Here is a 14827-nt window from a genome sequence, read left to right on the forward strand (position 1 = left end):
ATGCGGTTAGTACAATTCAATCCCCGATCAGCACTGCCACAACGACCGGTCCTTAAGCGACACAGACGGGGCTAAGGCACCCAGGAACCCTGTCCTGCTGCCACCTAACATCATCATCCCCGCCCGGTCTCACATTTCCATATCCATTCCAATTCCGAGTCAAATACTGAAGTACAAAGATAATAATATATCTCGCGAGTAACCGGCAATTACTCGGCTTCTAAAGCTTTCCTATATCTCGCGAGTGACAAGAGTCACTCGACTTCTATCGCGACTATTAAGCATAGCACTTCTATCGTCCTATACATACTAGTATAACTCAGGGAATCCTAGGGAATCATGCAACTAAGGTTCCAAATAATTCCTACACCTAATGCACAAGTAATAGAACATATACATAGGCGTCATAATTTAAAATAGAAGGATGTGCACCGGGGCTTGCCTTGCGTCTGCTGCTCCACGCCGGGGTTAGCCGGGCCTTGGGCCGGCTCCACGCAAACCTCCTGCTGTGGGGCTTGCCCCTGGGGCTCCGGTGGCTCCGCAACCACCGCGTATACGACCTCCTCTGCCGCGATTGCTACATGTATGCAAATGCTTATGACATGAGAATGCATGCATGATTTTATAAAAATTACAAGTAATCAATACCCAAATAAATTTCCATCCAAATGAATCAACAACACCTAATTACCCCTGCTCAGCCCAGCCACACCGGTCAGACCGGTATACCCCACCGGTCAGACCGGTATACCCCACCGGTCAGACCGGTCTGGCCTGTGTGCAACTCAAATCCAAAAATCCGGAGTACCTGGACGTATAGCCGGAGTATCCGGACTCCCAAGTCCAGAGAATCCGGACCTATACCCGGTATGTTTAAGTCACCCCCAAATCCGGAGTATTCGGACAAATGGCCGGACAATCCGGGCCCTACCGGTCAGACCGGTACACCCGACCGGTCAGACCGGTCCTACCCAGACCAAACCTAGAATCCACAACGCGGCGAAAATCGTGAACAAATTCTAAAACCCTTCTAGGCACTAGTTCATGGGTTCATATGGATGCTTTTGACCAGAGGAAATCACCTAAAAACCTTCTAGAACAAGAGATCGATCCAAACTCCTAAATTACCTTGAATGAGTCCTTTTTCCCCACAAGAACTTGATTCCACCGCACCAATTCCACCTAGGCTCTAGCCTAAGGTGCAAGCAAAGGTTCATGACCAAGGAAACTACCTAAATCCCCCTAGAGCAAGAGATCAATTCAAACCACTAGCCATTACCTTGGGTCCTTGCCTTAAGAGCTTGGATCCCAGCCAACCAAGGATGAAGCACTTGGGGAAGATGATTTTCCCCACCAGATTGAAGCTCCCTTGGCCTTGGATCAATGGAGGAAGATTAGATTAGGGTCCTAGGGTTTGAGGTGAGAGGGGAGGAGGAAGAGAGCTCGGGCTCGGGCTGAGTACGGCTCTGGTGAGGGAAGGGAGTGGTTGGGAGAGAGAGAAGAGAGTGATTTAAATGCTGTGGGGCCCAAAACCAACAGCTCGGTTTAGACCGGTCAGACCGGTTGCCCATACCGGTCAGACCGGTCCGGGCTGAACTGGCCCAGACTGCCAGAAAACTATCGGTTTGATTATTGCTCGCGAGATTGGGAGCTAATGACAGTGATTAATTCAATTAATTCATGGATTAACACCTGAGTGTTACAATCCTACCCCCTAAAAGAAATATCGTCTCGAGATTTATGGAAGTGTTAAATTGCAATAAATATAGAAGGGTAGGTACTTTGATAAGTTTGTAACAACTCCGGATATTTGGATTTAAGAAACTCTTCGGTTTCCCAGGTGGCCTCTCGCTCGGAGTGATTGCTCCACTGAACCTTATAAAAAGTGCTGGTTTGATTCCGTGTGACCCGAATCTTGAAGTCAACAATTTTTATTGGTTGCTCCGAGTAGACAAGGTCGGGCTCCAGTTGCAATTTCTTGACGTCAATTACCTTTTCTGGAACCCGGAGACATTTCCGGAGCTGGGAGACATGGAAAATATTATGAACCGCGGATAATTGAGTAGGAAGTTCCAGGCGATACGCTACCGGCCCACATTGCTCAATAATCAGAAAAGGCCCAACGTAGCGAGGTGCAAGTTTTCCTTTTTGGCCGAACCGCTGAATCCCTTTCATTGGAGAGACCCGCAGGTAGACATGATCTCCCACTTGAAACAGGACGGATCGATGCTTCTTATCCGCATAACTCTTTTGTCGGGATTTCGCAATCTTTATGTTTTCCTGAATGACCCGAACCTGTTCTTCTGCTTCATTCACCATATCCGGTCCAAAGAAAGTCCTTTCTCTAGCTTCTGACCAATTTAATGGCGTTCTGCATTTCCGTCCATATAAGGCCTCAAATGGAGCCATCCTGATGCTCTCTTGATAACTATTATTATATGCAAATTCGGCCAAAGGTAGGCATTCATCCCACTTCTGACTGTAGGTGAGTGCACACGCCCTGAGCATATCCTCCAGAATCTGATTAATCCTCTCTGTCTGGCCATCTGTCTGAGGATGATAGGCTGAACTGCGGATCAATTGTGTACCAAGAGCGGCATGAAAGTGTTCCCAAAACCGGGCTATGAATTGAGTACCCCGGTCCGAAATGATGGTCTTTGGAATTCCATGGAGACTCACAATACGGTCCATATACAGCTGAGCGTACTGCTTCGCCGTATGTGTGGTTTTTACCGGTAGAAAATGGGCTGTCTTAGTGAGGCGATCCACAATAACCCATATGGAATCATATCCCTTGGAAGTCTTGGGTAAGCCGACAACGAAATCCATACTGATATCTTTCCACTTCCAAGAGGGAATACTCAAAGGCTGTAGAGGGCCAGCTGATCTCAAATGGCTCGCTTTAACCCTCTGATAGGTGTCACATTCTGACACATATCTGGCAATTTCCCGCTTCATTCTGGTCCACCAGAAACGCTGTCTCAGGTCTTGATACATTTTATTACTGCCTGGGTGGATGGAGTACCTAGAGAGGTGAGCCTCATCAAGAATCTGCTTCCGTAGCTCTAAATATTTAGGTACCACCAGACGATTATTAAACCACAACACACCATCACTATCTTGGCGAAAACAAGCAGCCTTAGGGTCATTTTCCTTAAGCCTCTGCCTGATCTTCTCCATGCCCACATTATTTTTCTGCGCAGCTACAATCCGATCTCGAAGCGTAGGTGCAAGGGTGAGATTGGCAATAGTACCCTCAGACACCATAGTCAAGTTCATCTTCTCCATTTCTTGGCACAAAGTGTCATTCACCGCTGTGGCTGAGGTGCAACTGCAACTTGCCTTGCGACTCAATGCATCGGCCACCACATTTGCCTTGCCTGGATGGTAATGTATCTCCAGATCATTATCTTTAATCAGCTCCAACCACCGTCTCTGGCGCAAGTTCAATTCACTCTGGGTAAAAATATACTTGAGACTCTTGTGGTCTGAGTATATATGCACTGGATTGCCCAGAAGATAATGACGCCAGATCTTCAATGCATGCACCACTGCTGCTAATTCCAGATCATGTGTAGCATAATTCTCTTCATGCCGCTTGAGGGCTCTGGAGGCATAAGCAATCACACGCTGATCCTGCATAAGGACGCAGCCTAGGCCCGTACCTAATGCATTACAACAAGTATTAATGGCCGAACAATATCCGGCGAAGACTAAATAGGGATGAGAATGTAGCCCAGATCCGTACCTGATGCATCACAATACACATCAAAAGGCCGGGTAATATCTGGCTGAGCAAGGACAGGGGCAGACGTCAGAAGTTTCCTCAAGGTTCGAAAGGTCTGCTCACATTTGTCGTCCCAATAAAATCTCACCCCTTTCTTGAGTAGTTCTGTCATGGGTCTAGCAATTTTTGAGAAGTTTGGAACAAACCTCCGGTAATACCCTGCTAGCCCAAGGAAACTCCGGATCTCTGAAACAGACTCTGGAGTCTTCCAATTCAGGACATCCTGAATCTTGCTAGGATCGACAGAAATCCCGATGCCATGATGCATGGTATAACACATGAGCTCCTATACCAACTTCCAATGCGACTAGAAATTTATATGCCATGATGCATGATGCATGAGCGTCGTACGCAAACCCCTCAACCACATCTGAACATCTATCTTCTACTCGAACATCGACTATATATACACAGGGCTTAGTACGATCCACATCCCCCCATATTAGTATACCACCCGATCCTAAGTCAGGATTCCACTTTTAATTTGTAATCTCTGAAAATTAGTCATGCTCGTACCAACCCCAGTGTGTTTTGGCTCTGATACCAGCTGTGACGGAACCGCCAAATTAAAACTCTAATTAAGCATAATGGCCGTCATTTGAACACATCGTGTGCATTAGCTTAACGGCTTAATTTGGCGATCATTTCTCAACCCACGGCCCGATCGAAACAACACCGGTAGTCCCACGCGAAGGTGGGCACAGATGGTACAAGCACGACACAAAAACTTGAAATTATACAATGATGTGTGATAGAACTTTAAGTTTACAAACCAAGTTTCAATTACAAAGTTAATTTACATAAGTTGGAACCCTCACAAATTTACAACTGGAGGACTAAAGCTAAAACTTGATAGAAAATACACTAAAACAAACTACCCTACACTGCTGCCCACTCTCAGCCTAACAACACCGGTCAGACCGGTTAGGAGAACCGGTCAGACCGGCGCGCATGCACCTGCCCAAGGGATACCGGTCAGACCGGTCCACCAGACCGGTCAGACCGGTCCCGACAAAACAGATAGGCTGAACACTCCGCCCTCAAGTGTGCAATCCGACAAACCCCTAACCTAAGGGTCTCGCTCCACGACCTGCCACCCCACTGCATCCCGGCGGATGAATTTGACGCAACAGGGGCAGAAGTCGACGTCCTGGGGTCCTGAAATAATAACGGTGGCAACAAACCCTGAGTATTCTAATACTCAGCAAGGCTTACCCGACCAGTGGGTATAACTTAGCCCACATATCTAGACATGCACGGCATTTGGCTGGTGGTTATTTTGCAGAAAAAGGAAACTAGAGGTGTATCCTTACTTTCAATGTTTTAGCCGCATATTTTATATAGCTAGACTCTCATCAATGTTTGCCTATCTACACACACATGTGGAGCATCCATATAAGATTAAGAATTTATATCCATTTTTATATCTCTAATACCCTATCTCATTCGCTACGGTGTGACAAAGAGACCAAGGCCCTCATAACCGCGAGACACGGCGAATCGATCCGATTTAACCTTGCAACGTGGACCTAACCAACACGGCACGTATTTGCCCCGTCGGACTATACACGCCAACCATTCCCCTCCCCGCCTCGAACTACAGAACCATCCCACCTTCATATAGTCAGCCGAGCTCAACGTGAGACCACCAAAAGTAAACATATGCATCCCGTTTCTCCGCGACTACTCGACTCGCCCTACGGGGTGGTGATGCAGTTCTCTACTTTCGAAGCGAGACAGTACTAGGCTTACCGGTTTCGACTACCTCCTACTCCCGGCATGCGGTTAGTACAATTCAATCCCCGATCAGCACTGCCACAACGACCGGTCCTTAAGCGACACAGACGGGGCTAAGGCACCCAGGAACCCTGTCCTGCTGCCACCTAACATCATCATCCCCGCCCGGTCTCACATTTCCATATCCATTCCAATTCCGAGTCAAATACTGAAGTACAAAGATAATAATATATCTCGCGAGTAACCGGCAATTACTCGGCTTCTAAAGCTTTCCTATATCTCGCGAGTGACAAGAGTCACTCGACTTCTATCGCGACTATTAAGCATAGCACTTCTATCGTCCTATACATACTAGTATAACTCAGGGAATCCTAGGGAATCATGCAACTAAGGTTCCAAATAATTCCTACACCTAATGCACAAGTAATAGAACATATACATAGGCGTCATAATTTAAAATAGAAGGATGTGCACCGGGGCTTGCCTTGCGTCTGCTGCTCCACGCCGGGGTTAGCCGGGCCTTGGGCCGGCTCCACGCAAACCTCCTGCTGTGGGGCTTGCCCCTGGGGCTCCGGTGGCTCCGCAACCACCGCGTATACGACCTCCTCTGCCGCGATTGCTACACGTATGCAAATGCTTATGACATGAGAATGCATGCATGATTTTATAAAAATTACAAGTAATCAATACCCAAATAAATTTCCATCCAAATGAATCAACAACACCTAATTACCCCTGCTCAGCCCAGCCACACCGGTATACCCCACCGGTCAGACCGGTCTGGCCTGTGTGCAACTCAAATCCAAAAATCCGGAGTACCTGGACGTATAGCCGGAGTATCCGGACTCCCAAGTCCAGAGAATCCGGACCTATACCCGGTATGTTTAAGTCACCCCCAAATCCAGAGTATCCGGACAAATGGCCGGACAATCCGGGCCCTACCGGTCAGACCGGTACACCCGACCGGTCAGACCGGTCCTACCCAGACCAAACCTAGAATCCACAACGCGGCGAAAATCGTGCACAAATTCTAAAACCCTTCTAGGCACTAGTTCATGGGTTCATATGGATGCTTTTGACCAGAGGAAATGACGTAAAAACCTTCTAGAACAAGAGATCGATCCAAACTCCTAAATTACCTTGAATGAGTCCTTTTTCCCCACAAGAACTTGATTCCACCGCACCAATTCCACCTAGGCTCTAGCCTAAGGTGCAAGCAAAGGTTCATGACCAAGGAAACTACCTAAATCCCCCTAGAGCAAGAGATCAATTCAAACCACTAGCCATTACCTTGGGTCCTTGCCTTAAGAGCTTGGATCCCAGCCAACCAAGGATGAAGCACTTGGGGAAGATGATTTTCCCCACCAGATTGAAGCTCCCTTGGCCTTGGATCAATGGAGGAAGATTGGATTAGGGTCCTAGGGTTTGAGGTGAGAGGGGAGGAGGAAGAGAGCTCGGGCTGAGCACGGCTCTGGTGAGGGCAGGGAGTGGTTGGGAGAGAGAGAAGAGAGTGATTTAAATGTTGTGGGGCCCAAAACCAACAGCTCGGTTTAGACCGGTCAGACCGGTCGCCCATACCGGTCAGACCAGTCCGGGCTGAACTGGCCCAGACTGCCAGAAAACTATTGGTTTGATTATTGCTCGCGAGATTGGGAGCTAATGACAGTGATTAATTCAATTAATTCATGGATTAACACCTGAGTGTTACACCGGCACCATAATCTCGGCCGAAGGTGGCACCTCCATAGGCGGCACCTCCACAACCGACACCACCTCGGCCGATGGTGGCATCTCCACAGGCGACACCTCCACAACCGGCACCACCTCGGCCGAAGGTGGCACCTCCACAGGCGTCACGGGTATGGCAGCCTACGAGTGCCCTAGCAGACCACCGGAAAGCAATGGCCCCTCCTGGGAGACACTCGCCGCCGAAGCCCGATCTCGGAACTCCTGAGACCGGAAGGTGGCCATGAACAGCTCGGGGAAGGTAGGCCCGAGGGTGAAGTCGTCCTCCCCGATGCAAAGCACAGCCATGATCGCTGACTTGGCCGCAGCCAAAGCAACCACGGCCAAGGCATCGGTGGCGGAGAGTGTGAAGTCAAGGCAACCGCCAGTAGCAGCGGTCGTCGGCAACGATCGATCGTCCGAGACCGAAAGGCGATCATGCCCAAACCCCGCAGGAGCGACACGACCGTCCAGCCGAGCCTGGGCTGAGCGGAGTTGTGGGCGACGAGGCCGCAAGCAATCCTTGGCACGGTGTCGAAAACCATGGCAACACAGGCACCGTGATGGCTGACGACACAAAGCAACCCAATGCTTGAAGGAAAGGCAGTTCAAGCATCGTCCATCGAGCACCTTGGGGAAGCATCGCCGCGGTGGCGCTTCCGGCCGACGAGGCTGCTCCCGATGGTCCCGAGGATGCGCACGCTGCCTCTCAATTCGTTGCCAGCCATCAGGGTCGACACGAGGAGGGTGATGTGCAGCCTGACCCCGGACACGGCTTGGGGCAGCCCGACCAGCCTTGCGGGGGTGGTCATGCCACTGGAGACCGACGACCAACTCCGTCGTTCCGCGCCGGCGAATGCCGCGCCGGGAACGCTTGTCCGTCCAAGGTGGCGGAGAGGGTAGCCGGCGGCCCCGCCGACGAGGATGCGTGCGGTGCCCACCCTCGCCACATGGAGGCAACACCACGATGGAGCGGAGAGTGGGCATAGGAGCCAGCGCGTCGACCAGCGCCGCCGCTGGTGTTGAGGTGGTCGCCCTGGGTTGCCGAAGCAGGATGTCGCGGTAGGACGGGGAGCCGTCAATGTCGGAGAGGGTCGGGGTGTCGTCCCTCCATCAGAGCTGCTTTCCCCGGCCGCCGGAGTGGCCGCTAGGGAAAAACGGAGCCGCGTCCGGGGAGAGAGCTCCATGCCCGGGGGAGGGGAGAGGAGTGTCCGTCGGCGAGGAGGAGGTCGTCGGGGCCGGGGTGGCCGTCAGCGTGCCATCGTGGGTGTGGTGGGGGAGAAGGCACCCGGTGCTGGAGCAGTTGAGGATGTGGGCCGCCGGCGCCGGAGTGGCTGCCGGCAGGCGGGTGGACGGCGGCAGCGGTGAACCGAAGAGGTGCTCCGGCGAGTCGCAGGTGGCGGGTGGAGGGTCGGGGCCGGGAGGCCGAGCCACGTCGTCAAGGAGGTCGTCGCCGTCATCGTCGTCGAGCACCATGGCCATAGCGGACGGCGGCAGCGCGACAGCAGCTCGGAGGCGAGGTCAAACCGAGGTGGCCGGGGGAGGGGTGGAACTGTGGCCGCCGGGGCCGGAGCGACCGCCGGCAGGGGCTATGGCTGCCGGGACCGGAGTGGTCTCCGGCGGCGGCGACGACTGGTGGTGTGGGCGGCTAGGCCATCCCCCTCCCTCCATGCACAGCTAGGGAGGCCATGGGATGGGTGGACGGTGAGGGTGGGCCGAGGGGAGCGCAGATCCGTGGCCGGAAGGGGCGGAGGTGGCCGGAGCAAGGAGATCCGGCAGCGGCGACGGCAGCGCACAGGCGGCGGAGTCGCGGCTACGTGTTCCTCTCCGCGACCTGATCCGCGGGTGCAGGGTGGGTGGCGGCGGGTCGGGGGTTGGCGGTGGCTGCACAAGGTGGGAGGTGAGGGCCGGGGTTGGCAGCGGCAGCGCGGGGTGGGAGGCGCGGGCTGGGTTGGCGGCAGTGGTGGCGGTGCCCACCTTTTTCTTTTCAGGCCTCCGACTATCCTACCAGAATATTGATATTTATAAGTATCAAATAAAGTTTAATTACAAAACTAACTGCTAAACCTTAGGGCTAAATAGAAGGAGATCGAAGTCAAAAGAAAAGTGATGGCAGGATGCTGTTTGGGTTTCTGGTTGAGAAATGCATGCTCATATTCAACCCATGTATGACTGTAGGAGTACTACTACCTAGCGCTTAGAGGAGAGGGCGTGAGGCCTTTCTTTGACCGAACAAAGCTTTATGTTTTCAGCCAGCTGAAAACCAGCGTATCGTCTATTTCTCGGCGTAAAGGTTGTGCCGATGTGATGTGTACAGGACCACACGAAGGGTTCTGTTTGGCCGGGCTTTTTCAACCGCACCGGCTTCGTGTAAAACTCTGTTTCGGAAGGCTCCGGCTCCTTAAAAAAGGGTGGAGCCGGAGCTGGAGCTGTTGGAGTTGGTTTTTGTGGTTCCACCAACTCCATCTTCTCGCAGGCAAAGCTGCTGCTCCACCTTCTCACATGCTACAGTATGGAGCCGCTCCACTTTTAGAGTGTTTGGTAGGGCTCCAGCTGGAGCCGCTAGAGGAGCCGGAGCTGGAGCCCTGCCAAACAGGCCCTAACAAACCCTCAAACACAAAACAGCTTCAAGGCCCAAGCTTATTTGGAGCCGAAGTCATTTTTGTCCTACATCTAGGAGGGACTTGGTGAAGCTGCAAATTGTGGCTCCTCCTAGAGGTGCAAATGAGTGACCCTTAAAATATTCATTGTCCCTCTTTAGTTCAAAAAATTGTACTAATTTCTAAAATTAAACTCCTATTTTGAAAAATTAGTACAAACTTTTAAATTAAAGAAGGACGATGGATATCCTTAGGTGTACCTCTTTGCACTCTTAGCTCCTCCAACTTTAGCTTCTGTCTGCTATAGTACACAGGCCAGCGCTAGAGGGAGCCGCACCAAACAGACCCTAAACCATACCACCTTTTCTCTGTTTTTTTTTCACAAGGAAACCATACTTGCTCGTAGCGGAATACTAGAGTTTACTGTGGTCCAAGCTGTTGGCTGTTGGCCAAGAAAACAAATGGCGGAGCGGATAACGCCAGGCAGAGGAGATCTGATGGTCCATGCACACGGCGCCGGGGATGCGTCTCGTCACTCGGCAGCGTGAGTTGTGTACTTCGCAGGGTACAGCAGGGCGGTGCCCGAATCGGCAGAGGGGCCGGGACTGTGCTCGAGATCTCTCTGCTCGAGCAGGGCAGGCAGGGGAGGGGAGGAGGCCAGGCCAGCGCTAGCCAGATTCTCCTCCCATCTTTTACCAGACGCCATTTTTTGGGCTGGTTCGGTGCTCCGGCGCCGCCGTTAAAAGGCACCGGAGATACCGAGGGGACAGGCCATCTTGTGTCCAAAGTCCAAACCAACGACTCGCAGTTCAAAGCTGCTGGACACGCGAGCTGCTTGCTGTCTCGCCAAGTAGCCAGGAGGTTCTTGCTCCGCCAAGTTGCTCTCTCTCTCTCTCTCTCTCCATATGATGAGGTCAGTGTCCGGCTCCAACTCCTCGAGGGGCATCGCTGCCGTGGTCGGCGTCGGGCCCCGGCTCGGCTCGGCGGTGGCGCGCAAGTTCGCTTCCGAGGGCTACACCATCGCCATCCTCTCCCGCGACCTCGGCACGTCCCTGGCTCTGGCTTCATCCTCCCTTCTCCTCAGCTGCTCTTCCCTTTGTCGGCTCCATGGAGCACGCAGCAAGTGACGGCTCTTGTTGGCGCGTGTGGCGTGCAGAGAAGCTGTCGCAGCTGGCGGAGGAGATCGCGCAGGAGGCCAAGGCGCAGGTGTTCGCGCTCCGGGTGGACTGCGCCGACGCCCGGTCCGTGCGCGAGGCCTTCGAGGGCGTGCTCTCCCTCGGCCCCGTCGAGGTGCTCGTCTACAACGCCTGCGAGCCGCCCGACGCCGACGCCGACGAAGCGCCGGCGCCGGCGCCCCACCCCACGCCCTTCCTCGCCGTCACGCCCGACGCCTTCCACCGCTCGCTCGCCGTCTCCGCCGCGGGGGCCTTCCACTGCGCGCAGCAGGCACGACGCCCGCCCCCCTTCCCTTCCATTTCGTCCACTCGATCTTTGCCTCAACTTCGACCTCTCTGGTCGCGCGCGCTGACCGTGCACACATGGATGATGGATGGCAGGTCATCCCGGGGATGGTGGAGCGGGGCAGGGGCACCATCATCTTCACGGGCTCCTCGGCGTCCGTCACCGGCTTCGCCGGCTACTCCGATCTCAGTAAGTGCCCGGCCGGCGTGCCGCGTCTGCTGCTGGCAAACCGCGAACCAACTCGTTGCTTGCTTTCTGTCGCTGAAAAAGCTGATTCTTGGAACGAACGAACGCGTGCAGGCTGCGCCAAGTTTGCCCTTCGGGGTCTGTCCCAGTCGCTGGCCAGGGAGTTCCAGCCGGCCGGCGTGCACATTGCGCATGTGATCATCGACGGCGTCATCGGCGAGAGGAGGTCAGTGATCGAGAGCTCCTTCCTCGCATTGATCCATTCATCATTGTCAATCCGTTCCGATTCGCGCGTCCTCCGATCTCTCAACGAAAACAAAAAAAAACATCTAAGCAAAAGTATGTGCATTTCTGTTCCCAGAATTATAGTCGTTTGCCAGATTCAGACTAGCTAGTGACTAGGGAGCCGGGAAGATCTGGCCCAGGAGACGCCAAGTAGGCAGGGAATATTGTTCTTGCCCCTGCTGAGCTGTGAGAGACAGTGAGGAGGGGGAGAGGGGTGCCACGGTTTCGAGAGCTCTGAATTCCATCTACCATCGCTGCCTCCTCCTCCCCTAGTCAGGAAGTGGTCCAAGCGGTATCCCAACGTGTAGATCTGATCCGCCCGGAGGCCATTTTCAGCAAAGACAAACAAAAAGAAACTTAATGTGCAAGAATCCATTCCCGAACGGTGCCGCCGCGGATATGTACGACTGCTGAACCTCAGCAAACTCAACCTAGTTGACGAGATATTTGGCCGATGTGTATTCCAAACCAATAGGCACTAACAACGGTTTTGCACTCTAGCCGTTATTAGACACACCTATAAGTAGATAGTTGCAATATTAAATTATTACTTCCGCCGTTTTTATTTACATGTCGTATTAGATTTGTCTTAAGTTAATTAAGCTTAACTAACTTTGACCAAGTCTATAGAAAATATATAGCAACAATTATACTATCCAACCTATATATGCACAATCAACATATACTTCATGGTGGATCCAGTAAAATAAATTTGGTATTATAAATGTTATTATTATTTTTATATAAATTCGATCAAAGTGTGCTATTTTTTTAACACTTGATCAAAGTCTGCTAAGTTTAACTTAGAACAAACGTACGATATGTAGATAAAAACAGATGGAGTAATTTTTATAAGAAATATATAGTTATATAGGTTTGTTTTACATCAATTACTAGCTTATATCATGAATACATGAGATTTACATAAATTGACACTATGATTGTCAATATGATTCTTTTCATAATATACAATATTTTGCGTTAATAAGTAATATATTTTTATAAATAAATTTTGTGGGTCTAACCATCGCGGCATCATACTGAACACCATATATATGAGTATCGTTGAATAGAAGCTAGCAGCATTACCCCAACACTGCAGGTAGGCACTTCGTTTCCCAAGTAATGAGTAGATTGGCCACGCACACTGCCTGCAGGGACCGTGATATTTCCATCCTTCAGTTCTTGTGCGCCTGCACATTGGAACAACGAATCTCTAAGTCCAGTTCAGATTTTCTTTGCGACCAAACCGCGTATCAGCAGCTGGCTACGTATCTCCCGACGGCCAGTCCAGTCCATCTTTAGATATTCCGCCGGTTGTACGTGTAAGCTCCCGGTTCACCGGCGAAAGGCTTTCAACGGAATCGCGATGCGCTTTCGGCGCCCTCCGGCCTGCTCGGAGGCCCCGGCGCATGGCTCCCGCCGCCGCCGGGCACGTCGCGCACCCTGAGCCCTTTTCCCCCGGCGGCCCGCGACGGAGATCCGGGCTCGCCACGTACGCCCCCCGGCCCCCGGAAAGCCGAGAAGGCTGCCGATTTTTTTATGCAGCCGGCCCCGCCGCGCGCGCCGCGTGTGCGCGCCGCTTTCCGGGCGGAGGAGGCGCGCGTCGCGCCATGTGGCGCGGCCGTCGGAGCTTTCGGTCCCCGGCGCCGGACGATCGAGCACCGAGTCAGCGCGAGGTGGACGTGCGTAAGCGCGAGTCTCAAGCTTTCCGCGCGACTGAACTGAACTCGCTGCCGCTGAAGCATGCACGGACGTGTCGCGGTCCCCGTACGCGTGTTTCCGGCCGGATCACCAACAATGTACTACCTGAGCGAGGCGGCTCGTATACTGATTACTGACATGAAAGGGTTGATGATCTCATCCTGTAATTTTGGTATCATTTGATCAGGTCGCCGAGGAGCGGCAGGGCCGGCGGCGCCGCCGACACGGCGGCGGCGGCGGGCGCGGACCCGGACGCGGTGGCGCAGAGCTACTGGCACGTCCACGCCCAGGACAAGAGCGCGTGGACGCAGGAGATGGACATCCGATCGCCGTCATCCTTCATGTAGCAAGCAGCTGGTAGCTAGTAGCAACGATGGCCGGGCTGATCGAGCTAGCAGCAGCAGCAGCTGCTGCCGCGCACTGTGTGACCGACTGGCGTGTGGCCCCGCGGAATTTCCGAGCAGGGGAGAGAGTCAGAGTCAGACCCCGTCCGGCCCCGCCGCGTCCCCGTCCTACTGTACCCATCGTCGCGTTGTGTGCGCGCGGCTGCGGGGCGGGAATCGTGTCCCCGTTCCGCGTCGCAAGTTTCGCGCCGCGCTTGCCTAGCTAGTAGTACTAGCAGCAGCTTTCTAGTGTGATGCCCCGTCGCTCCCCCCGCCGGCCGCCGCGGGTTCGGTGCGCAGGGGGATTGCGGCCGAAAGCGACAGCGTGGCTCCCTCCTGTCCTGTCCCGATCGCCGCCGGCGGCGACCTCGGCCTGCAGGTTCATGCATGTGGTTCTGTGTCGTCTGTGTGAGTGTATGAGCTGATCGCCTGATCTACGCATATGATTCTGAACTTGTACATGTACAGACATGCGTACATCTGCACTGTAAACACGTGCTGGCAAGTTGCCTCCAAGACTCGGGCTGACACGGCAGCGGTGGTCGTCGTTGTACAGGTAGGTCGCACGGAGGCTTCGAGGCTGGAAGAGAGCGCCGTCCGGTACGGCACGCGTTTGTGCCATCAGCGTTGTGGCCGCGCTCCGAGTGGTTAGCCAGTACACGACTGCAATCACGGTGTCCTTTTGGACGAAAGGGACGGGCGCGATCTGTCATCGGCTCGTCGCCGTTCGGTTAGCTGGAAATGGCTTCGATCGGCGCCCCACATCCGACAGGGACTCGCCACTTCCCCCGTGCCCCTTGCCCCGTCGCACGCTGCACGCCATGCGCCCGCACCGTTCCGTTCCGAGCGATGGAACGCCATCCCTGTGCTCGAACAGCACCCGAAACTGGGTGATGAGGCCGAGCATGCGCGAACGCAGACCGCCTCCGATCCACACGCCAAGAAGGTGCGCAGCGACG

The 14827-nt window shown here is 53.5% G+C and overlaps 1 protein-coding gene across 1 annotated transcript; it reads left to right on the forward strand.

The window, feature by feature from the left end:
* Nucleotides 1–10298: 10298 nt before the first annotated feature.
* Nucleotides 10299–14384, forward strand: LOC120679559 (uncharacterized oxidoreductase YoxD-like). The gene is made up of 5 exons (XM_039961168.1): nt 10299–10893; nt 11006–11295; nt 11406–11499; nt 11611–11722; nt 13673–14384. Exons 1-5 carry the CDS (start codon nt 10755–10757, stop codon nt 13830–13832), a joined length of 795 nt encoding a protein of 264 aa, XP_039817102.1. The 5' UTR covers nt 10299–10754; the 3' UTR covers nt 13833–14384.
* Nucleotides 14385–14827: the final 443 nt, after the last annotated feature.

Source organism: Panicum virgatum, chromosome 6N, assembly GCF_016808335.1.
Source record: "Panicum virgatum strain AP13 chromosome 6N, P.virgatum_v5, whole genome shotgun sequence".
NCBI lineage: Eukaryota > Viridiplantae > Streptophyta > Magnoliopsida > Poales > Poaceae > Panicum > Panicum virgatum.

Bases quoted from the DNA above. Each gene is read 5' to 3' on its own strand.
- LOC120679559 (XM_039961168.1), top strand. From the start codon at position 10,755: ATGATGAGGTCAGTGTCCGGCTCCAACTCCTCGAGGGGCATCGCTGCC. The intron at 10,894-11,005 runs GCACGTCCCTGG...TGTGGCGTGCAG, and splicing joins CATCCTCTCCCGCGACCTCG to AGAAGCTGTCGCAGCTGGCG. The intron at 11,500-11,610 runs GTAAGTGCCCGG...GAACGCGTGCAG, and splicing joins CGCCGGCTACTCCGATCTCA to GCTGCGCCAAGTTTGCCCTT.